Below are 23948 nucleotides of genomic sequence, written 5' to 3'. Positions count from 1 at the left end.
ATTAATTTACATTATTTTTCCAGGTCCATAAAACGTTTTTTCTTTGAGGTAGTGAATTAAGATAAAAATAACTTTTTCATAAGATTTTTCATGTTTTGTGTCATCTTCCTGTCTCCCTGATTGAGAACTTCTGTTAAAGAACCGAGACAATGACTACATTTACATGTTACTAATTACTATTTATTGTGATTAAAATGTGCATTAAATTTACTATAATTATTGTTGCTATAATTATGAGCTTAACTGCAACAATTTGATCTAATCATCGTTTACACAGTCAAATTTATTAATTGCAACATGGTCTGAACGTCGTCACGAGGATGCATGTGAAAGCAATCAATCAGAACACAACACAAACACACATATTAATCATTTGTTGGTTTTGCTTTATTTTTCCGCCATGATCTGAAAACTGAAAGTCAAAAATACAATATAAACTTCTGAAAAATCAACACAGTGACTTATTTTTTTTTTAGAATCAACAGAAAACACTTGAGCAAGACTCGGATAGACCAGGTGGAGGAACAGGAGCTCCCGTCCCGTTCGTCCGGCGTCGACTGTAAAACAACGGAATTCGACGAACGTCCTGTCCGACAATCAACTCGAGCGAGAGCCCGAGACGCTACAGTACAGAGTTCACACGAGCGATCGGACGCACCACAGATGCGTTAGGCCCACAGCAGCATCATCTGACGAGATTCAGCCACAAACATGATCAAGAGTCCAGAAAGATGATGAAGATGTGATGCTCCGTTTCGTGTTACATTCACAACCTGTTCAGTCCATTTCACATTTCTATATCTGTCACAGCGCTTTTAAACAGTTCTCTATAAACAGTTTCATTAACACTAACGATGAGAAAACGTGACTGAAATGACTTGCTGCAATGCAGGAAAACACGGTAAATAAAACTCCAGGATTTAACAACGCAAGAGGAAGTGCGTGAAACGGTGACGCAATCGGGTCGTTCTGAAAGCAAACGAGCCAGTTCTCGCGTCTCGGGTTCTTCCCGAACGTCTCCTCACCACTCCTTCTTCTTCTCGTCCATGGACACGCCGCCGGGGCCCAGCGCCACCACCAGCAGCAGGCCTCCGATGACCGACGTGGTCTGGAAGAAGTCGTACTTGAGGAAGTCGTGCATGGGTTTGTACGCAGGCACCGTCCAGAAGGCGTTGAAGTAGACGTTGATGGCCAGGAGCCACACCACCAGCGTCAGCGCGGCCAGCTTAGTCTTGAAGCCCACGGCCACCAGGATGATGAGAGCCGTTCCCACCATGTTCTGCAGGATCTGACAGACAGAAAACAGTTACAGTTCACTCGCAAGAAATGTCACGATTGTCCAGTAGTAATCCAATTTATTTATACAGCAGAAAATCATGTTAATGTTTAGAATATGCCTTATAGTTGCAGATTAGAGCTGGATGATTATATAGTTACATTTCGTGGTGATACAAGGTATCAGGCAGATTTGCATATGCTGTTACTTTGATACTGAAAATATGCAAATGTAATAGTTTTGAAAAGAAATTGATACTTTTATTCACCAAGGATGCATTAAATTGATCAAAAGTGACACTGAATACATAATGTTACAAAAGATTCCCATTTCATATAAATGCTGTTCTTTTGAACTTTCTATTCATCTGCGAATCCTGAAAAATAAATTGCATCACAGTTACCACAAAATATTGTGCAGCACAACTGTTTTCAACATTAATGATAATAATCAGAAATATCTGTTGAGCAGCAAATCAGCATATTAGAATGATTTCTGAAGAATCATATGACACTGAAGACTGGAATAATGATGCTGAAAAAAATTCAGCTTTGATCACAGAAATAAATTACATTTTAACAGATATTCACATAGAAAACAGTCATTTTAAATGATGATAATATTGCATTTAGCAGATTAGAGCTGGATGATTACATGAGTTACATTTCGTGGTGATACAAAGTATCAGGCAGATTTGCATATGCTGTTACTTTGATACTGAAAAAAATGAAACATTTAACAGTGAGTAACATGTACTGTAAATGTAGCAGTTCAAAAATAGTTACAAAATGTACTTAATTGTGAAACACTATGTGCTTTTTTTGAAAAAGGAATTAATACTTTTAATACCATTAACTTGATCAAAAAGTACCAGTAAAGACATTTATAATGTTACAAAAGATTTCTATTTCAAATAAATTCTGTTCTTTTGAACTTTTGAAGAAAATTAACTGTGGTCTTACTCTTTTAAAAGTGTAGAATACTTTGTAATACTGTAGTAGTAATACTTTGCATGTACTTAGAGTTTGATGCTGTTAAAAAATAAAATGCATGACAGTTTGGACAAAAATATTGTGCAGCACAACTGTTTTCAACATTGCTAATAATCAGAAATGTTTGTTGAGCAGCAAATCAGCATATTAGAATGATTTCTGAAGGATCATGTGACGCTGAAGACTGGAGTAATGATGCTGAAAATTCAGCTGCGCATCACAGAAATAAATTACACTTTAACACATATTCACATAGAAAACATTTATTTTAAATTCTAATAATATTTAACTATTTTTGCTGTAATTTGATTAAACAAAATATCATTTAAAAATCTTACAGACACCAAACTTTTGAATGGTGTCTTTTTTCAATACTGCAGCAAACAAGCAAAAATTGCAAAATTTCAATGTTATTAGTATAAACTACCGCAATATTTATATCATATCAACCCATTTATTTAGATGCACAGAGCCGCGTGAGTATGAATGAGTTGCCCTGCTTTCCTGCAGCTTCGTGACATTTGATTCTGGGTTCACGATCTCACAGCGCATGTCACACGTCTGCGCTCTTCACACGGTCACATGATGATTTACAGCTCGTGTCGAATTTCATTCATTCATTCCAAACCTAAAAACTCTCACTTCATAGTTTTACTACTTCAAAATTTCACGTTTAAATCAATGTCACAATATTTCTTTGTAATTATTTGTGACATTTAATAGCAATTTCTGAGAGAATTTTTTTTCCAAGCCATTTTATGTCAGCGTATCGCACACAAAAATGGAAAAAGATTTCTTGAAACGTCAGGAGTCAAAATAACACAAAACAAAGTCAAATTTCAGACTGATAGAGAATGATCCAGTCAGTGGATCTGACATATTTCAAGTACAAACTCATCAGATAAACGGCTGTGCAATTAAATAAATGTCAGTTAAAACAAACAAAAAAAAAATTCTATCTTTTACGTTTTTATTTTCTTTGGTGTAATCTGAACAAATGCTCAAACTATTGTAGCTTGTTTCTGCCATGAGATTAAAAAACAAAAAACAAAAATAAAGGTCATTGTGATTTTTAAATCTCACAATTATATTCTCACTTTTTCTCAGGACCGGTTTAATTTTTTTATGTGGTGTAACATTAAAAAAAAAGGTCAGAATTTTGAGATATTAAACGTCCTTAATGTGAGATATAAACTCAGAATAAGATAATCTCACAATTTTCTCATAATTCTTAGTTCAGATTTCATGATACAGACTTTTTTCCTCAAAATTGTGAGATATAAGGTCAGAATTGCAAAAATCACAATTACCTATTTTTTTTCTTTATTCCATGGTGGAAACAAAAAGAGAACAAAACTGCAAGATGAAAACTTATTATATATTGTGAAAAACTTTTTTTTCTGACTTTATATCCTGCAAAAGTGAGATATGTTGCAATTACCTGGGCAACATGGCAAAAAATATGGCAAAATCTGGATTTTTCAGAACGTTTGACCCATTCTTGAGTTTTTTATTCTCTTACAACATTTCATGCATGAAACGGCATTATAATAATGCTGAAAAAGTTCACTCCCATCTTCAGGGCTCTACAATGCAACCATTTCAGTCGCATTAGCGTGCGACTATGAAAAATATATTTAGGAGCATCAGTGCGACTGACCCGATCAGCGTATTTGTGTTTGCTTCAAAGGTTTCCATGAGTTTTTGCAACGTTGAGTAATGCACCACAGACATCTCTCACCCGTCCTTTTTTAATAAACGAAGTGTGGAGAAAAGAGATGGATTGTGCAGTTGTTGATTATAATGATGAACTAAGATGAGTCACAGCTTTTAATGACTTTTAAGGGAGTTTGTAAATGAGATATTGATTTAATACAACAGTTAAATAAACAAGAAGTTAATATTAAGTGACTTACATTGTCTGACTATAACACCATTGCCTGATTTTGCTCGATTTCATCAAATATAGTTGGAAACAGTCACAACTGAGCCGCTGCACATCTCCATTCAAACACAGCGGTGTTTCGTTTATAAATGAACGTGCGTTTTTAAATGAATCTAGTGAGTCAGTGATTCAATTTCCCATTCATAAAGAGTCACCTGCTTTATTCCTGAATGAATCAGCCGTTTGAACGAATCAAATGAATGAATGATTCAGTGATTAAATCAGTGACTTGCCGCCACCTACTGGCAGCTTTAGTTTCATCTTTTCGGTTATTTAAATCATTTAATATTTCTATATTCAAAATTTGATATTTAAAAACTTAATCTCAACATGAATTTCTGAATTTGATTGCACTCATGTCACCTCTGAGTCTCATTAAACATGAAAATACACCTACAACACACTTTGTGTTCTTCTGTGTCACCTCTGGAGTACAAATTAATTTTGTTATTACTGATTTCATTTGAATCTGATACTGACTTAATCTCATTCTACTTGTTAAAAAGCTTAAAAATATATAATTAGTACCATGGAATATATAAAAAAAAATATAAGTATAGATAGATAGATGGATGGATGGAAGAATATTAAATGGTCAGATTAGCTACCATGTTTCTAGCATGATTGGCAGGTTGTTAGCATATTGCTAGCATGTTTCTAGCTTGATTAACAAGTTCCTAGTATGTTGCTAACATGTTTCTAGCATGATTTGCAAGATCCTAGCATGATTCTGGTTGCTAGCCATAGATTTCTCAAGCCAACCTAACAATAATCGCCCCCGGCCCAGACCTGTGGCAGAAGCGGCTTGAAGATGAAATGTTTCTGGATTATTTGAAGGTGCCAGACTATGTCAGATTGGACACACAGTTTGCTAAAACGCTCAAAGCGACTCACAGAGAAGAAGCTGGAGTCGAAGTGCAGCAGCGTCATGAACATGAGCACCAGCAGCACTCGTCCGCCCAGCTGCATGTACTGCTTCGGCGAACTCTCGCCCATCGACGGAACGCCGGCAAACATGCTCTTCCCTTCGGAGCGAGACTCGGCCAGCAGCAGCAGCAGTCCTCCACCCAGAGCCAGATTCCTGCATCAGCACAGATCAATACAGTCATCATTCTGTGTGTGCGGGACATGCAGGAGTCATGAGTTTGTGCACACTTTGCACATTGTATGTGGTTAGATTTTGGCTCTACATTCAGGGGTTTTCAAACCTGGCCTGGAGGCATCGCTGCCCTCTCGATTATTAGACGCACCCAAATTAATATATCGATAATGAGCTGATGATTTGATGACTGAGATGTGCAATATGTGCAGGGCAGGGCTCCAGGACAGGTTTAAAAACATGCATCTGATTGCATTTTGGAGAGTCGCTTTTATGCAGTGTGTGTTGTGCAGTGCTTCTGCACTAAAAACTAGAAACACAAACAGTCTTTTCGGTGTCAGTTATTACTGACCAAAATTACTTTAGCAACCACTGAAATATTGGGAATTAATAGTAAATTAATAACTTGCAACTTTCATTTGTTAATTAATAAATAGCATCATTTGCAAACAGTTTTTGCACCAGTCGTTCAATTTGGTCCTGAACACACCACACAATTATATAAAATGCATTTACGTAAAAGTGGTTGTCACGACCTAATTGTTATATTTTATAACTGTTAATCTATTTATAAATTGAATCTGGTTTTATAATATAAATACCAGTGTGTGAAGCGGAATATTTATAGTTAATAAATAATTTAAATAAATTCAAGAAAAAAAAACAATACAAATAAAATAAAAAAGTAAAATATTTGGTCAGTTCATTCCCAAGGCAACAAAATAACTAAAACTGAATAATCTTAAAAAAAAAAAGTTCTCTTGCTTTTAAATAAAATAACACATAAAATCAATGTATTAATTTATCAAATAAAATGAAAAAAAAAAAAATACAAATACAAATACATTTTTTAAAAAGCTAAATATTTTATTTCAGTTCATTCCCAAGGCAACATTTCTCATTTTTGTTTAGTTTAATTTGAAGTTCTAAAATAAATAAAACTGAATAAACTAAAAAACTTTTTTCTTACTTTAAATAAAATAACACATAAAGTAAATTGATTAATTTATAAAATAAAATAAATTAAACAGAAAAAAACAATACAAATAACATTTTTAAAAAGTAAATATTCTATTTCTGTTAATTCCCAAGGCAACATTTTTAATTGTGAATGAACAAAACTAAATAAACTTTAGTCCAGGGTCACAAACTAAAAAAAAAAACAAGTTAAAACTTTATTAGTATACTGGTGTAAACAGTATATCACCAAACACTGGAAATGGACAGGACTGAAACAGGAGTGACACCACATTCAGCTCCAGTGTGAACGTAGCGTTTATGAGCTACTGACAGTCGTTCATCTGAACTCACCTCATGAGAAACTTGAGATCCCATAGAATACTGTAGGCGACTGTCTGAAACACAGAGACGAGCTGATCAACACATGCTGCACGCTTCAAACACAAAACTACAGTCTACAAACAGAACCACAGACACATGCACACACGTGTGCTGTTGTTCACTCACCTGTAGTGCGATGATGCCAAACAACCCGAAGCAAGCGTACTGAACGAAGTTTCTACTGAGGACCAGAACACATCCACCTGCGGACAAAACCGTCATCACATCAGCTCTACAGTACAGTACCATCACATTTATGCCAATTATCTGAAATGTGCTTCTGAAGCAACTAATGTGATGCACTTAACATCAGACATGCAAAGCAAACATACATTGCCGTCTATTAATTATAAAACTAAAATGTAGGCAATCATTTATACATAAAGTTGCACGGCTCAGCTGAATGTGTATGTTGTACAGTACTGCTGCGCCAGCACATTCATGCATATGTGAAAGTCACTGTTTTACTTAAATATTGAGTGAAGTTCAAGCCATGGTTATGCATAAATAATAAATAATAGTTAGCAAACGTAAGCAAAAGTAACATAGCAAAACTCATCATATGAAAACTTTTATATACATTTAATTTGTATTTTTATTTAAAGGTATTTTACAATGTTTCTGAGTTTAATAATACGATGACGCTTGGAGTGCAAATTTATATAAAAAATATTTGTCGTCATCTAATTATTTTAGTAATTGTATATAGTTTTATAAAGTAAATAACTGAACTGTGTGCAAACAGGTTTATTGTAGTTTCTGAAAACCTAAACCATAAAAAAAATTCTTACTTTCAATATATATTAACAGAAATAATTTTTTTAAATATTGTATTTCAGCTAGCTGCCAAGACAACGTTTCTTACTTTTGTTTAATTTAACTTCAAATACTAAAATAAAAGGTGAAAACCTAAAACTAATAAATAAAAGTATTATTACAAATTAAAAACAAAACTATATAAACCAAACCAAAAAAACAAAAACCCACATAAAATTACTATAACATTACAATGAAAACAGACAATATAATATAAAATCTAACTCAAAATATTAATAAAAACTATAATAACAGGTTTGAACAGAACACAGAAATGCAGAAATATAGCTGCATTTTTTTTCTCTCAACAAGGGAATTTGTACCTGTTGCAAACTTAAATTCATGCGCAACTTTTTTCTGGACAATACACTACCAGTAACATTTATTTTATTTAAAATATCTTATTTCAGTTAATTCCCAAGGCAACATTTCTTATTTCCGTTTAGTTTAATTCGAAGTTCTAAAACAAATAAAACTGATTAAACTAAAAAAAAAAAAAAATCATTTTTCTTACTTTAAATAAAAAGTCTTTTCTGCTCACCAAGCCTGCATTTATTTGATCCAAAGCACAGCAAAAACAGTAAAATCTTTGAAATATTTTTACTATTTAAAATAACCATCTTCTGTTTGAATATATTTTAAAATGCAATTTATTCCTGTGATTTCAAAGCTGAATTTTCAGCATCATTACTCCAGTCTTCAGTGTCACATGATCCTTCAGAAATCACTCTAATATGCTGATTTGCTGCTCAACAAACATTTATGATTATTATTTTGAAAACAGCTGAGGAGAATTTTTTCACGTCGCTTTGATGAATAGAAAGTTCTTAATAACAGTATTTATCCAAAACGGACATCTTTTGTAACATTATAAATGTTACAAATTTATACATGCATAAAATGCATCCTTTAAAGTATTAATTTCTATAAATGCTGATCTTTGAATCTTTCTCTTCTTCAAAGAATTCTGAAAAAATACTCAACTGTTTAAATATTGATAATAATAATCAAATGTTTCTTGAGCAGCAAATCAGCATATTAGAATGATTTCTGAAGGATCATGTGACACTGAAGACTGGAGTAATGATGCTGAAAATTCAGCTGCGCATCACAGAAATAAATTACATTTTAACAGATATTCACATAGAAAGCAGTTATTTTAAATAGTAAAAATATTTCACAATTTTACAGTTTTTGCTGTACTTTGGATCAAATAAATGCAGGCTTGGTGAATCACCACTGAATGAGTCTCAAATAAAGAAAACCATTTTTGACACGAATGTCCTTTTTTAGTTTTTGATCAGTTCACTTTCACTCAAAACCAGCACAAGGGTAAAAATGAGGCCAGTGTGTGTGTGTGTGTGTGTTATAGTGTGTGTGTGTGTCTCACCGATCTGTCCTATGAGGTTGAGCAGCACAAAGCAGGTGGCGAGGAAGTATCCGCAGCTCCACGTGGCCTCGATGTAGTCTCTCTGCTCGTTCCACTGGAACCACATGCGGATGCCGTCCTCCAGGAACGTGCTGATGAGACACAGGCGAGCGACGTGAGGCAGATACTGCTTAGTGACCCGCAAGAACTGCAAACACAAGACACACAAACGTCACCATCAGTCACACAAACACATTTCACACATGACTTAACATTCGGCAGATGATGACTAACATCAAAGCCAATAATAATCAAGATAATAAGCAAGAATAAAGTAAAAAAATATAATAAAATATTTTTAAAATATTAAATACAAAAAAATTGAGAAATATAAATTGTAAACAATTATATTAATATTTAATTATGTAATTTAGTAAACAAATTAAATATTTTCGAAATATTAAATACATAAAAATTCTGAAATTGAAATATTACAAATAGTAAATATAATTATATTTATATTTAATTATGTAATTATAACAATATAAATATATAATTAGTAGGCAAAAAAACATAATGAAATATTTTTGAAATATTAAAAAATGAAATATTACAAATCATAAATATAATTATATTAACATTTAATCACATAATTATAATATAACTATATTAGTAAAAATATAATGTAATATTTTTGAAAAATTAAATGCATGAAAATTCTGAAATATTATAAATTATATAGTAAAGTATAGTATAATACTGAATAATATAACTATAATAATAATTATATAATTATATTAGTAAAAATATAATAAAATATAAAAAAATAAAATTCTGAAATATTTTAAATTGTAAATATAATTATTTAATTTATAATTATAATAATATATTATTATATTACAATAATAAAATTATTAGTAAGTAGTAAGTAGTAGTCTACTACTAAATGTATTGTAAACACTTTAACTTGCTGTAAAGTTGCTTTGCAACGATATCTATTGTGATAAGCACTATACAAATAAATCTGAATTGAACTGAATAATAGAATTATATTGGTAAAAATATACACTGAAATATTTTGGAAATATTAAATACATGAAAATTCTGTAATAAATTACAATTATTTCTAAAATAGTATATTTAAATATGCAACAAAATAATAATAATCCTACTAAAAAGAAAATCAGCCTCCATATTGAGCATTTAGTCATAGCAGGACAATTAAACCAAGAAAAAGTAAAAATATAATAAAATATTTATTCATATTTTTTCAAATTTGTCTTAACACAGCAAAGGAAGCGGTGTGTGGTGTTGTGAAACTGTAGCTCTGTGAGTGAAGTGAGCAGGTCAAACCCTCACTAGAGCTCATCAGCGGCCAAAATAGCAGCAGATATATACAGACCACATCAGCTCTCGCCAGCAGCCAATCATGAGCAGATATGCAAATGTGACCGACCTGATAGCCAATCAGAGTTCAGTGCAGTAACAACCCCATGAGAGATTGTGTGCTCAATAAACAAGGGCACAAACACAACTACAACACAGCAAATGGAACATATTTACCAGGAAAACGTGGCTTACTTGGGATCAAATGAACTGATCTGAAACTGAAATAACACAGGCAAAACCTATTTTATTTCAGCGAGATGCCAAGGCAACATCTTGTTTTCCTCTTGTTTTGTTAATTTAACTTGATGTACTAAATAAGTAATAAAAAATTAATTTAAAAAATATAATAAAAAATAAATAGATCAGTGTTATTTTTAAAGAAACTATTATAGTTTTTATTATTATTTTGAATTAGTTTTTATTTTTTCTGTTTTCATTTTAATTTCAGTTAAAGTTTTAGTAATTGCGTTGTGTCTTTTTAATTTTAGTTAGTTTAGTCCCATTTTAGTATCAAGTTAAGATAAATAACTTATTATTATTAACTTGAAATATTACCTTGGCAACTAGCTGAAATAAAATAATTTAAATAAATAAATAAATAAATAAATAAACAAATAAATAAATGTCAGAAATACAAAAGAAAAAAAATTATCAGATTTTAATTTGAGTTATTTTACTCCCATTTTAGTACCAACTTAGTATCAATACCTTGGCAACTAGCTGAAATAAAATTAAAGTTTTTTTTTTATGTACATTTCATTTGATTTCAAGTTCATATGGTTTTAGCTTTCTATAATAAAAGTGATATAAACATTTTTTTACAAAAAAAAGAATAAATAAATAAATGAATGTCAGAAATACAAAAAAAAAAAAAACTTTATTAGTTTTAATTTGAGTTATTTTAGTCCCACTTTAGTATCTAAAATGCTAAATTAAATTAAAGCTAAATTAAAATGTGAAATATTACCTTGGTAATTAGTTAAAATAAAATAAGTTTAAGACTTTTTTATATATCTTTTTTTTTATTTCAAGTTTTTATGGTTTTAGTTTTCTATAATAAATCTGATATTTTACAAAATAAATAAATAAATAAATAAATAAATAAATGAATGAAGTCAGAAAAACAAAAATAAAAACTTAATCAGTTTTAAATTGAGTTATTATTATTATTATTATTTTAGTCCCATTTTAGTATCAACTTAAGCTAAATTAAAATAAGAAATATTATCTTGGCAATTAGTTAAAATTTATTGAAATAAAATATACATCTATTTTATTTCAAGTTTTTATGGTTTTAGTTTTCTATTTAAAAAAAATGATATAGACATTTCTTACAACAACAGCAAATAAATAAAAATGTCAGAAATACAAAAAAAGCACCAATTCCATGCTATTTTTTAAAATATTTCTGCAATATGTACAGTGTGCACAGAATACGTTTACACATTTTACACAGTCAGAATGTGAACGCAATGCACTCAACCGTCAATTTCCAAAAAAAACAAATGCTGTAGCTGCAATTTGCAGCAAAACATCACTTTTTGACTCATTATTGAAGCAAATAAAAGCAAACAGCTGTGTTCAAACATATGTTTAAAGTTTAGCAGCATCAATACTTCGCATTCATATTCACACAGCATTTGGCTTCGTAACCCGAACTCCTGCGATACACTGACTTTTCCACATTTAGACTGCAGATTTGCAAGAGGCTTTAAGTTACATCCTGAAACAGCGAGTCGCTGAACATATGCTGGGATTCACACACATCCAAACTAGAGCAAAACACACTTTAACAGCATGCACATTATAAAAACTGTGAAGAAATGAAGATTTAAAATGGAAAAAACAAAAGCAGCTCATGTGTTTGAAAGGGTTACCTAAGCCTGTGAGGTTGAGCAATCATTCTCAAGCTGATTCAGAGCAAAACTCTGATTCCAGACCCACACACTCACTGAAGTACAGTACAGTAACCAAAAAATAACTTGATGTGAGCTTGCATTAAATGTGCATTTGTACTGCAGCTGCTTGCATGTTTTACCCTCTTTGAACATGTTCTAACATCACTTGGCAACTAGTATTTGCCTTCATAGTCAATGCATGAGCGTGCATTTCATTTCCGAACGTGAATAATGAAAGTTCCCAATAAAAGCACGGAGCAGACTGTCATTGTGCGGCATATGCGAGTGTCTGCTGCACACACAAACACGCACCGACAGCTTTACAAAGTCTAATATGTTGTATTTGTCATGCATATGCAGATGAATGTCATGCACACACACGAACAGCTGTTTTCAGTGCTGCGTGTGATTGGCGCACCTGATCCGCCACGTCCTCCGCCGCGCTCATCAGATCCTCCTGCCCCATCACTCACCGATCACCGCCGGGTAGACTGCACCGATATCAGCCGCGGAAAAATATAAACACACGCGTGTCAAACACTCACAAATGCTGCTGCTTGTCTAGGCCTCCGCCGCCACCGTCCCACAATGCAGCGCGCCGCTACGAGAAACCTACGAGCGCGCGCACAGCGGCCTCCCGCGAGCCACGTATACTCAACCGTGCGCGCGCACGACAGACAGTCAGATCATCTTTTTCGACGAAATATTAGTTTTTAGTATATGTGTGATATGCAAGCTTCATTAAAACAAGCTTTATTTTTTTTTATTTAAAAAAATAATAACACCATATCATATTAATACAATAATAATGATGAATGTTATTGACTATTAAAATTAGAAATTAAGAAATTAAATTTAAACTTGTAATAATAATAAGTTAAATTTATAATAATAATAAATTATATTTCTCATTATTTATCATCTTCACCAGGACTCAATATAAATTATAAAATAGCTATTATTATTTAGATTAATATTATTATAATTCATTGTTATTATTATCATTATTAATATTAGATAGTCTTTAAGACTTTTCCGACAAAATATTCATTTTTAGTATATGTGTGATATCCAAGCTTCATTAAAACAAGGATATTATTATTATTATATAATTACATTTTTAATAAGACTATATAATATTAATACAATAATAATGATAAATGTAATTTACTATTTGAATTAGAAATTAAGAAATTAATTTTAAAATTGTAATCATAATAACAAGTTAAATTTATAATAATAATAAATTGTATTTATCATTATTTATCATTTTCACCAGGACTGAATATAAATAATAAAATAGTTATTATTTATATTAATATTATCATAATTCATTATTGTTATCATCATCATTATTATTAATAATAATATTAGATCATCTTTAAGACTTTTTTGACAAAATATTCATTTTTAGTATGTGTTATGCAAGCTTCATTAAAACAAGCATATTATTATTATTATTACTATTATTTTATAGTTACACTGTTTACTAATACAATATAATATTAATATAATAATAATATTAATAATAATTATAATAATAAGGATAACGTTTATTAACTACTATTTAATTGCACTTGTTATTAAGACTTTTTCGTTTGATATATGTGTCATATGCAAGCTTCATTAAATCAAACAATAATAATAAATGATATTTACTATTAAAATATATATTATAATTATAATTACATTTATAATAAATTATATTTTATTTTAATAATATATTATTTTATGTACAACAACAATATAAGAATAATGATACATTAATTTTCTATCATCTATCTTACACATAATATTGCATTATATATAAAATAGCTATTATTATTATTATACAAGTCAGACATAAATAAAAGTGAATACAATTCTGTAGAGACTACTCAGAAAAAAAACATATGTAAACATTTTATTGTTATAAATATAAAAATAAAGAGAGTCTAATGAATATCACACACAAATAGACATAAAACACAAAATCATGAGACAGGATCATGCAGATTCTCTGTGACAGCACACAGGCTCATTTTCCCATCAGACCGAGCTGTAAAACACACACACACACACATACAGAGTAAACAAAGACAATCAAATATTGATGTGCAATGTAAACTCCTGAAGCAAAACCAGTTGAGCACTGCTGGATCTGTATGAAATATTAGTAGACACTCATAGTATGTAAGCACAGACAGTCAGAGCGTGTGAGCTCTGTGCTTCAGTCTTCATTGTATGATAGTGTATGTTATGAACGATGGATGTAAAGCAGCTTTCAGATACTAAATGCTAAAGCAGTGAGATCTGACCGTGAGATCTGCAGCATTTGAGTGCCAGGATGACGGACGCCAGCAGATACGGACAAACCGCCAGCAGAAAACTCGACAGCTTGAGAACCGACAGCGACGCTTCTGAACCAGACCGACCTGAACACAACAGCATTCAAAAACAGCTCAAATAAATGAATACTGTTATTCATCAAAGATGCATTAAATGGATCAAAAGTGTCAGTGAAGACATTTATAATGTTAAGATTTCCATTGCAAGTAAATGCAGAAACAAAATGTATGACAGTTCCCACAAAAACAACAGTTTTCAACATTGCTAATAATCAGAACTGTTTGTTGAGCCGCAAATCAGCATATTAGAATGATTTCTGAAGGATCATGTGACACTGAAGACTGGAGTAATGATGCTGAAAATTCAGCTGCGCATCACAGAAATAAATTACAGTTTAACAGATATTCACATAGAAACAGCTATTCTGAATTCTAATAATATTTTGCTATTTTTACTCTATTTTTGATCAAATAAATTCAGCTTTGGTGCGCAGAACAGACTTCTTTCAGAAACATCTTAATTAATCCAAATTGATCAAAGGTAACAGTGAAGACATTTATAATTCAGAACATTTCTATTTCAAATAAATGCTCTTCTTTTGAACTTTCGATTCATCAGTGAATCCTGAAAAATAAAACATACGATGGTTTCCACAAAAATATTGTGCAGCACAACTGTTTTTTAACACTGATAATAAACTGAAATGTTTGTTGAGCAGCAAATCAGTATATCAGAATGATTCCTGAAGGATCATGTGACACCAAAGACTGCAGTAATGATGCTGAAAATGCAGCTTTGATCACAGAAATAAATTACAGTTTAACAGATATTCACATAGAAAACAGCTGTTTTGAATTCTAATAATATTTTAGCAATTTTTACTGTATTTTCGATCAAATAAAACCAGCTTTGGTGCACAAAAGAGACTTCTTTCAATCTTACTTCATATGCATTTAAATGTAGTGTACATAAGATAATACAATTAATCATTTATTAAAACATTGATTTAAATAGTCTTGATGTCATGCAAAATCAATAATTGTATTATTTAATTTGGTATAATAATGTCAACAGATCATGACGTGCTGTATCTTCATACACACACTACTCAAATATTTGATTTAATCACACACTTTGTGTGTGTGTGTGTGTGTGTACACACTTGTTTTGACTATTGTATTTGACTATATATATATATATATATATATCTTACTAGTGAGACGTCTGACTGGTCGTCACTAGTCAAAATAGCTTATAAATCAGCCAAAAGCTGTTGTTGATGTAAATGTAGTGTTCTGCATGTTTGTGTGATGAGTGAGTTTAGGGGTTGGGTGAGTTGATTAACATCAACCCAACAGATCAATGGAAGTCACAATGTCCTCAAAGATAGCCAAACAAACGTGTGTGTGTGTGTGTGTGTGTGTGTGTGACCTGTGGTCAGTGTAACAGCATCACTCATGTCTGATCTCAGTGTGTCTGGTCTGGTCTGGTTTGGTCTGGTTTCTCCTCTGCAGCTGTAGTTCCCCATGTGAGACTTGTCTAATGTGAATGTGAACAGTCTCTCAGTGTGAACAGGAACAAGTGAAGCATCTTTAAACCAGCTGAACGTCCATTCTGTGTCTCCACTGGGCTGAATATCACAGGTGAGACTCGCAGTGTTTCCAGTGATCGTTACGTTCACTGACGCCTTCGGCCTCCCTGGAAAAACACACAACATATTGATGAAATATACAGAAATAAAATTCTCCTTTTTTTCCCTGTTAGTTTTCATACTTACTCCTCCTCATATAAACATACAGTCGGCTCCATATATTTTTAAGCACAATGCTTATTATTTTAGCTGCTGACCAAAATATATTTATAGTTACAGTTGTAGTTATTTAGAGTTACAGTTATATTAAATACCTTACATAATAGTTCATTTATGTAAGTGAGGATAACTAAATAAAGTAAACCGTCACATATAATACCCAAATATTCTTCATACAGTGAACTACCAATAATATTGATAAAAAAATTGGGACCAAAAATAATTAACACTTTGACCTGACCATGTTTTGCTCGAGTGTTTTTTCTCGAATTGCTAACGTGGCCTTTTTACACCACAGACTGAACAAAGTAAGCACTGCATGGTAATTGGTAAACAAAGCATTGATAGTTGTGTAAATATTGTCATACTAACAGTTGTCTGAATAATTTTTGGTTGATTGTAATCCAAAACATACCTTTCTATCAAAGTTATATGACATTATCAAGATTAATTTGTCTGTGTGTGTGTAAAAGGTTTATATATATTTCAGTATTCAATATTTATAATGTTATTTAGTAAATTTTTGCCAGTATTTTAACCAGCTTTTATAGGCTCTTAAAAACAGTTATATTTTAATATCAACAATTAAAAAAATTCTATAAGGAAATATTATATACTATATAATGTATAATATATACACTATAAAATGTATAGTGAAACATTAAAAACATTGTTATTTCAGTATCATTGACACATTGTTGTTTTTCTTTTTTTCTTTTTATACTTTCTGTTTTCTGTTTTATTAATTTTGTTGCATGTCATTTTTTATATACATCTTTATATACTTATTAAGCATTTATAATTTTGTTTTATTTTATTTACTTTAGTACCATTCTTTCTATCTATGTATGTGTGTGTGTTAATGGTGAATATTTCAATATTTAATATTTCTAATATTATTTAGTACATTTTTACCAGTTCTGTTTTCATTTTAGTAATTTTGTTGCGTGTAATTTTTTTCTATTAGTCATATATATATATATATATATATACTTACTATACTACTAAACATTTATAAATCAGTTTTATTTTATTTATTTTAGTACCCAAAAATTTAATTAAATGTAAAAAAATGTTTGCCAAGTATAGTAGAAATTATTACTATTATTATTATACAGACCCGTTTTTTAAGTTAATGCATGTACTGTAGTTTTAGTTTTTGTAAATGTAACTGTAACTATTTTTCCTCACGGATGACGGTGAGATTCACGGCGTTACTCCAGTAGGAGAATCGCGGCCAGTGTTCGAATGAGCCGTAACATCTGTACGTGCAGCTGTGTGACTTCTGAACGTCTTGAATGATGAACTGGTTGTGTTGAGATCGGTGAACTTCAGAATCGTGACAGAACCAACTGAACGTCACATTGACCTCCAGCAGGACACACGTGAGGATCACGGAGCCGCCGAGGAATGCCAGGGGCCCGTCAGGAGACACGCTCAACACCGGCTTCAGCTTCTCTGAGAACAACAATCACACAAACACAACATCACTTCAGAAACACACATTCAAACAAAATTTTAAGGCAGCTTTTTGGTTAAGTCAACTCAATTATACATTCAAGTTGACCAAACTTATTTGAGTTGATGGAACTCAAAATTTTGAGGCAGCATAACAAATTATTTTAAGTTGACTTGACTTAATTTTTAATTTTTTTTTTCCAGTGTATTTCAATGTAGCTAATGAAATGTGAGTAAATGAGTGCCACTGATCAGATTGTCTTCTTGTCTGCTGCTCATATCCCATATGACCAATCAATCAGGCAACCGATCAATATTATATATAATGATATTGTTTTTTGGAACATTGTGTGTTATGTTTACAGGTAGACAAAAATGAAGTTGTTCTTAATAAATAGTAAAATGAATATATTTTCAAAAATGCACAAAAATTGCCAATATATTGACGGAAAATATATTGATGTGAATATTTTTAAACATATTTTAAGAAAACACTAAAAAGAAATTTTATTTGTGAATTTTTGCTATATGGGATGACTTGTAATTAAAATTTAGACATCTGAACCACAATGTACATGAAAATGAGATATTAAGCTGGAAAAACACACACTGTAAAAAAAAAAACAACAAACCAAAAAAAACACAAAAAAACACAATTTGTTGATTCAACTTAAAATAATTTGTTACCCTGCTGTTTTACAATTTTAAGTTCAGCCAACTCAAATAAGTTTACTCATCTTGAAATGTTAAGATGTACTAAGTCGCAATTTAAATATCTGAGTTGACTAAACTAAAAATTTGGTTTGTTAAACCGTTAAACTGGGCTTGTTACCCAGCTGCCCTTAAAAAAAATTAAATATATAAGTTGTCACTTAGTGCAACTTAACATTTCAAGTTGACTAAACTTTTTTGAGTTGACTGAACTTAAAATTTTAAAGACAGCTAGGTAATAAATTATTTTAAGTTGACTCAACAAAATGTTTTTTACAGTGGAGTTTTTTCATGCACCTGTCAAGACTTTGGTCTTTTTGTTTTTTCATAAAGTGTTGTTTCAGACTAATGGAAAGAACACATGCTTTTAAAGCATTTTATCTTTGTCTCAATAGTTTTCAATTACAATACATATTTTTAAAGGCTATTGAATTTTTTTCTACTACACTGAGCCATAAATCTTCACTTCAGTAGCACTTACATACACCAAACTGTACAATTTCATTCCTGTCGATAACATTTTATAAACCAAAAAAACTGTAAAATTGTTTTCTGTCTATGTTTTCTGAATTATGGAGTGACAAAATGAGATGAGAACAACTCTTATATGTTAAAAAAAAAAAAAAAAAAAAAAAAAAAAAGAATTTTGAAACAGACTTCATCCAGTGTTTAGATTTTTGTACTAGAAATGTATGCAAATTAACACATATTTCATGAAATAATGCCTCGATTGCATATTTAAACCTAAAACTTGTAACACAGAAAAATGTTTGCAATTATTAATGTAATCAATCAACTAGGTAAGTAAGGATAACTATTCGTTTTTTTTTTACCCTATTCACCTGCAGTGTCTCTAGACTCTATGCTTTGATAGTATTGCAGCTTCTTTAAATGTATGGCTTATATGATCCTAATTTATGGTTTTATTGTCTACTATTATTTATATCATGTTTTCCCTCTTTTCTTTGTTTGTTGTAAATGGTTACTGGGGAAAAAATGCAATAAAAAAAGAATGTCACGCACCTTGCGTCTGTCCAGAGCAGATGTGTGAAATCACAACTAAAGACAGAAAGTCATGAAGAAAATTAACCTGACAATACACTGAATCGACACACTCCTGCTTTAACATGTCAAACTGTAATAATGTTAAATGTTAAACACGTACTTACAGAGCACTAGAGGAAGAAGCCTGAACTCCATGATGACAGATGATGAAACATACAGTGCGTGTTAATGTGTGAACTGAAGACACAAAGCTTCACAGAAAACAGCTGTAGACAACTGCAAAATCAAGAACATTTTATTGAGGAACAGGAAAGGGAAGTACAAAAATATATGCATGTTGCTGGGATGGACAATTTCTACACTAAACTCAGCTGAAGTGACCAGCGCACACATTTCCCCATCAATCAGTTTTAATTAGTTTAAGTACAAATTCTGGAAAAAAAATAGTTTCTCAGAAAGATTCAGGCAGTTATTAGACACCATTACAGTTTTGACTCTATAGATTATAATGGCAACACTTTATAAGGTCCAGCTAACATTAGAAAACATTGTTATTTCAGGATCATTGACATATTATTGTAGTTTTTATTAATTTTTTGTACTGGATTTCATTTTCATATTAATTACATACATATATATATATATATATATATATACACATATATAGTAAAATATAATATATATATATATATATATATATATATATATATATATACACACTTGATAGTAAAATAAAAATTATATATATATATATATATATATATACACACACACTTGATAGTATAATAAAAATTATATATATATATATATACACACACACTTGATAGTATAATAAAAATATATATATATAATATTTATATATTATATTATATTATATTTATATATTATATTATATTATATTATATATTACATTATATATAAAATAGTGATTATTATTTATAATATTATTATAATTTATTATTATTATTATTATTAGATAATCTAAAGACTTTTTTTGCCAAAATATTCATTTTTGGTATATATGTGATATGCAAGCTTCATTAAAACAAGCATATTATTATTATTATTTTATAATTACACTTTTTATTAACACAATATAAAATGCATATAATAATATTAACAATAATAATTATACATGTTATTTACTATTTTCATTTTATAATTACACTTATTAAAACAATATAAAAATATTAATAATAATAATAATAATAATTATAATTATAATGAATATTAATTATATTAATATAATATATAATTATATATTATATAAATTATATTTATCATTAGCATTTTCACCATGAATGTTATATTTATTAAATAAATTTCATTTATTGCAATAATAATAATATAGAAATAATATATATAATAGCTATTATTATTTATATCAATATTAATATAATTTATTATTATTATTATATAACCTTAAAGACTTTTTCGACAAAATATTAGTTTTTAAGTATGTGTGATATGCATGGTTCATTAAAATAAGCACATTATAAATTAATCCCAATAATAATAATAATAATAATAATAATAATAATAATTAATAATATGATTACATAAAATAGTATTATATTAATAATGTTCTTGTTAAATAAATCATATTTAGTAGTAGTAGTAGTAGTAGTAGTAGTAAGTATATAAAGTCTTGTGCCTATACATTCAAAATGTTGTGTATTTTAACCTGTATTACCTGGACCTGTTTACTTCCATTGAAAGTGCCTTACTGTAACTACAGTGTATATGCAGAATATTAGTCCCATCCTCACCACCAAGAAGAACACATTGTTTACCTTCAATTTCAATCAAATTATTTTTGAGGTTACAGTGGAAACATCTTGAGGCTGCATTTACAAGATTTATTGTTCAATCATACCATGAATATATCACAGACATTTTTTTTTTAAATCACAAAATATCACAAAAAATAATTTTAAGATTACATTTTTTTCTGCTTGAAATGAATCATACACTCATTAATGTGCAATAAGTAAGTCGAGTTATAACATTAAATGAGAACATAAAGTAACAATGAATAGGTATTCAGTAACATAATACACTCACAGAAACCTCATAAACGTTAAAATACATGATTAACACTGATTAAACCTACACTTGTCTCCACAAAGTGAAATTTAAAGCACATTAAGTTTTTTTTTTTTTCTGACCACATGTACACACTTTTTTCTATACATCACTATTATTAAATTTGATGTTTTTTTTTTTCAAGTGATCTGAGTTGTACTACTGTAGTACTGGTTAAATAGCAAAAATTTAGATGATTCATGTTCTTAGTTTGTGGTTGTCGAATAAATCTGTCATTGTGTTCTACAACGATTGATGGCTCTTTCATGCACTTTGCGAAGTCACTTTGGATAACAGTGTAAGCTTCATGCATAAATGTAGATTTAGCAAATTTAAGATAATATTGTTTCACTAATGTTGTTGTGTTACTCCCCAGCGATTCAACACAGACCATCTGAGGTTGGTTGCATGTTAGTATAATCATAACCACCATGTTTGGCCACATGATCCACTATTTTAAAGTCATTAACATACGAAACAGTGCTTTAGAAAATGTATATATTTTTATGCACATTATTTTGTAAATATTAATTCAATAAATCATTTGAGAACCCACTTTTTTGTCTTGCAGGAGATTTTGTTTTACATTTATTTGTATTTTATGCCTTGCATGAGTTTGTTTTCTGTACAGCACTTTGGTTCACTCCGGGTGTTTTAAAGTGCTTTATAAATAAAGTTTGATAGATTGATTGACTATTCTTATTATTTATCTTGACTTTTCATCTGAGCATCATATTTGCATTCACATTTAATCATTTAGCAGATGCTTTTATCCAAAGCAACTTACAAACGAGGCAAGCAATCAAATCAGCAAAAGGTACACAATATGTAACATTCGTGACAAGTCTCAGTCTACTGTAATACATGTAACAGAGTATTTTTTTAATAAATAAATGAATAAATAAATAGATAAGAAATAGAACAGCAAGTGCTAGGATGAATGTACCAAAAGTTGTCAAAAAAAGATATGCCATTAGTCATTTCTTGAAAATGGCTCATAACTCAGCTGCTCGGGTTGCATCATAGGCATCATTATTTTTGTGAGATTTCTAAAACTGGACCGGTTTTGAGGTTTGAAGTTGATATTTTCGGTAAGTAGGGAGACTGGTACCACTGCTTGTTTCCATACATTTCCATTTCTTTCCATTCCTATTTTTGGTTAGTTGGGGAAGTAAGTGCTTGTTGTTTTGTTCTGTTAGGCATTGAAGTCAAGTGAAAACTATCAATTTATGGTTTTGCACAAATGTCGCTAATCTCACGTTTTCCACATCAAAACTAGACTGCTACTAGCATACGTACACAAGACTAATATTTAGACAAATTCAGTGTTTGCAAACAGTGATGACGTTTTTGTGGGCGGAGCTTATCTGAAAATGCCAGTTTTCTGGCAATTCCAAGATTAAATCTTATAATTCTGAGAATTGTGTTAAAAAAAAAAAACAACTCGTCATTCTCACTTTTTTCCCTGAGAATTGACAAACTCACTGTTGTTGAGTTAAATTGAGTTATAAAGTCAGAACTAGGAGATATAAATTTGCATTTGTGAGAAAAAAAGTAACAGTTGCGAAATAAAATAAATAAATGTTATGTAAAATGGTAATAGCAATACGTTTAAATATTATGTTATGCCGTAACTATAGGGCTAATACAATGTGTCCCCTACAAACAGCATATGTGAATATTATGTAGACATATAGTTTAAATCATAGCAGATTTCACCCATAGTCTGTCTGGCATATTTGATGAGAGTATTCTATAAAAATAATTTGCAATCCAATTCTGGCATTAAAAGGCCCCCCCAAAAAATTCAATTTAAAATTATTTGTTACCCCGCTGATTTATCAACAAAAATATCCAAGAGAAGTCCACTTCCAGAACAACAATTTACAAATAATTTACTCAACCCCTTGTCATCCAAGATGTTCATGTCTTTCTGTCTTCAGTCGTGAAGAAATTATGTTTTTTGAGGAAAGCATTTCAGGATTTTTCTCCATATAATGGACTTCATTGCTGCCCCGATTTTGAACTTCCAAAATGTAGTTTAAATGCAGCTTCAAAGGCTCTAAACGATCCCAGCCGAGGAAAAAGGGTCTTATCTAGCAAAACAATCTGTCATTTTTTTTGGGAAAATAAAAATCGTATACTTTTTAAGCACAAAAGCTTGTGTAGCACAGGCTCTGGGATGCGCGTCCACAACGCTGCATACTACTGAATCACGTCGAAAGGTCACGCGGAAAATAGGCGGAACTACAGACCCAGTGTTTACAAAGTGAACGTGCAAAGACTAAGGAAGTGCAAGTAAGTCAAATGCTGTTTACAAACAAAAAGGTACAACAATGTCAGACAATTCTGAAATTGTAGGAGAAAATGAGAAAATTAGTTTTTCGCCATACTCTACCTTTTTTAGCCATTGTACACAGACCATG

At 30.6% G+C, this 23948-nt stretch overlaps 2 protein-coding genes across 2 annotated transcripts; both read right to left on the bottom strand.

The window, feature by feature from the left end:
* Positions 1 to 369: 369 nt before the first annotated feature.
* On the bottom strand, positions 370 to 12752 carry surf4 (surfeit 4). Its single transcript, XM_051110196.1, has 6 exons — positions 12544 to 12752; positions 8860 to 9046; positions 6780 to 6856; positions 6624 to 6667; positions 5108 to 5294; positions 370 to 1288 (listed from the first exon to the last, which is right to left on the bottom strand). The coding sequence occupies exons 1-6, from the start codon at positions 12589 to 12591 to the stop codon at positions 1022 to 1024; spliced, it is 810 nt and encodes a 269-aa protein (XP_050966153.1). The 5' UTR covers positions 12592 to 12752; the 3' UTR covers positions 370 to 1021.
* Positions 12753 to 14012: 1260 nt separating this feature from the next.
* On the bottom strand, positions 14013 to 20030 carry LOC127165509 (uncharacterized). Its single transcript, XM_051110198.1, has 6 exons — positions 19602 to 20030; positions 19456 to 19491; positions 17455 to 17721; positions 15885 to 16151; positions 14423 to 14539; positions 14013 to 14163 (listed from the first exon to the last, which is right to left on the bottom strand). The coding sequence occupies exons 1-6, from the start codon at positions 19630 to 19632 to the stop codon at positions 14099 to 14101; spliced, it is 783 nt and encodes a 260-aa protein (XP_050966155.1). The 5' UTR covers positions 19633 to 20030; the 3' UTR covers positions 14013 to 14098.
* Between the last annotated feature and the right edge of the window lie 3918 nt (positions 20031 to 23948).

This window comes from Labeo rohita, chromosome 5, assembly GCF_022985175.1.
Source record: "Labeo rohita strain BAU-BD-2019 chromosome 5, IGBB_LRoh.1.0, whole genome shotgun sequence".
Classification (NCBI taxonomy): Eukaryota; Metazoa; Chordata; class Actinopteri; order Cypriniformes; family Cyprinidae; genus Labeo; species Labeo rohita.
Note: the sequence above shows the minus strand (reverse complement) of the source record. Positions and strands in the feature narration are given on the sequence as shown.

Coding starts and splice junctions, on each gene's coding strand:
- LOC127165509 (XM_051110198.1), bottom strand. CDS start 19,632: ATGGAGTTCAGGCTTCTTCCTCTAGTGCTCT. Junction 17,722..19,455: donor CTGCTCTGGACAGACGCAAG/GTGCGTGACATT, acceptor TGTTGTTCTCAG/AGAAGCTGAAGCCGGTGTTG. Junction 16,152..17,454: donor CGTGAATCTCACCGTCATCC/GTGAGGAAAAAT, acceptor GTGTTTTTCCAG/GGAGGCCGAAGGCGTCAGTG.
- surf4 (XM_051110196.1), bottom strand. CDS start 12,591: ATGGGGCAGGAGGATCTGATGAGCGCGGCGGAGGACGTGGCGGATCAG. Junction 6,857..8,859: donor CAACCTCATAGGACAGATCG/GTGAGACACACA, acceptor TTTTGTCCGCAG/GTGGATGTGTTCTGGTCCTC. Junction 5,295..6,623: donor GATCTCAAGTTTCTCATGAG/GTGAGTTCAGAT, acceptor GTGCTGATGCAG/GAATCTGGCTCTGGGTGGAG.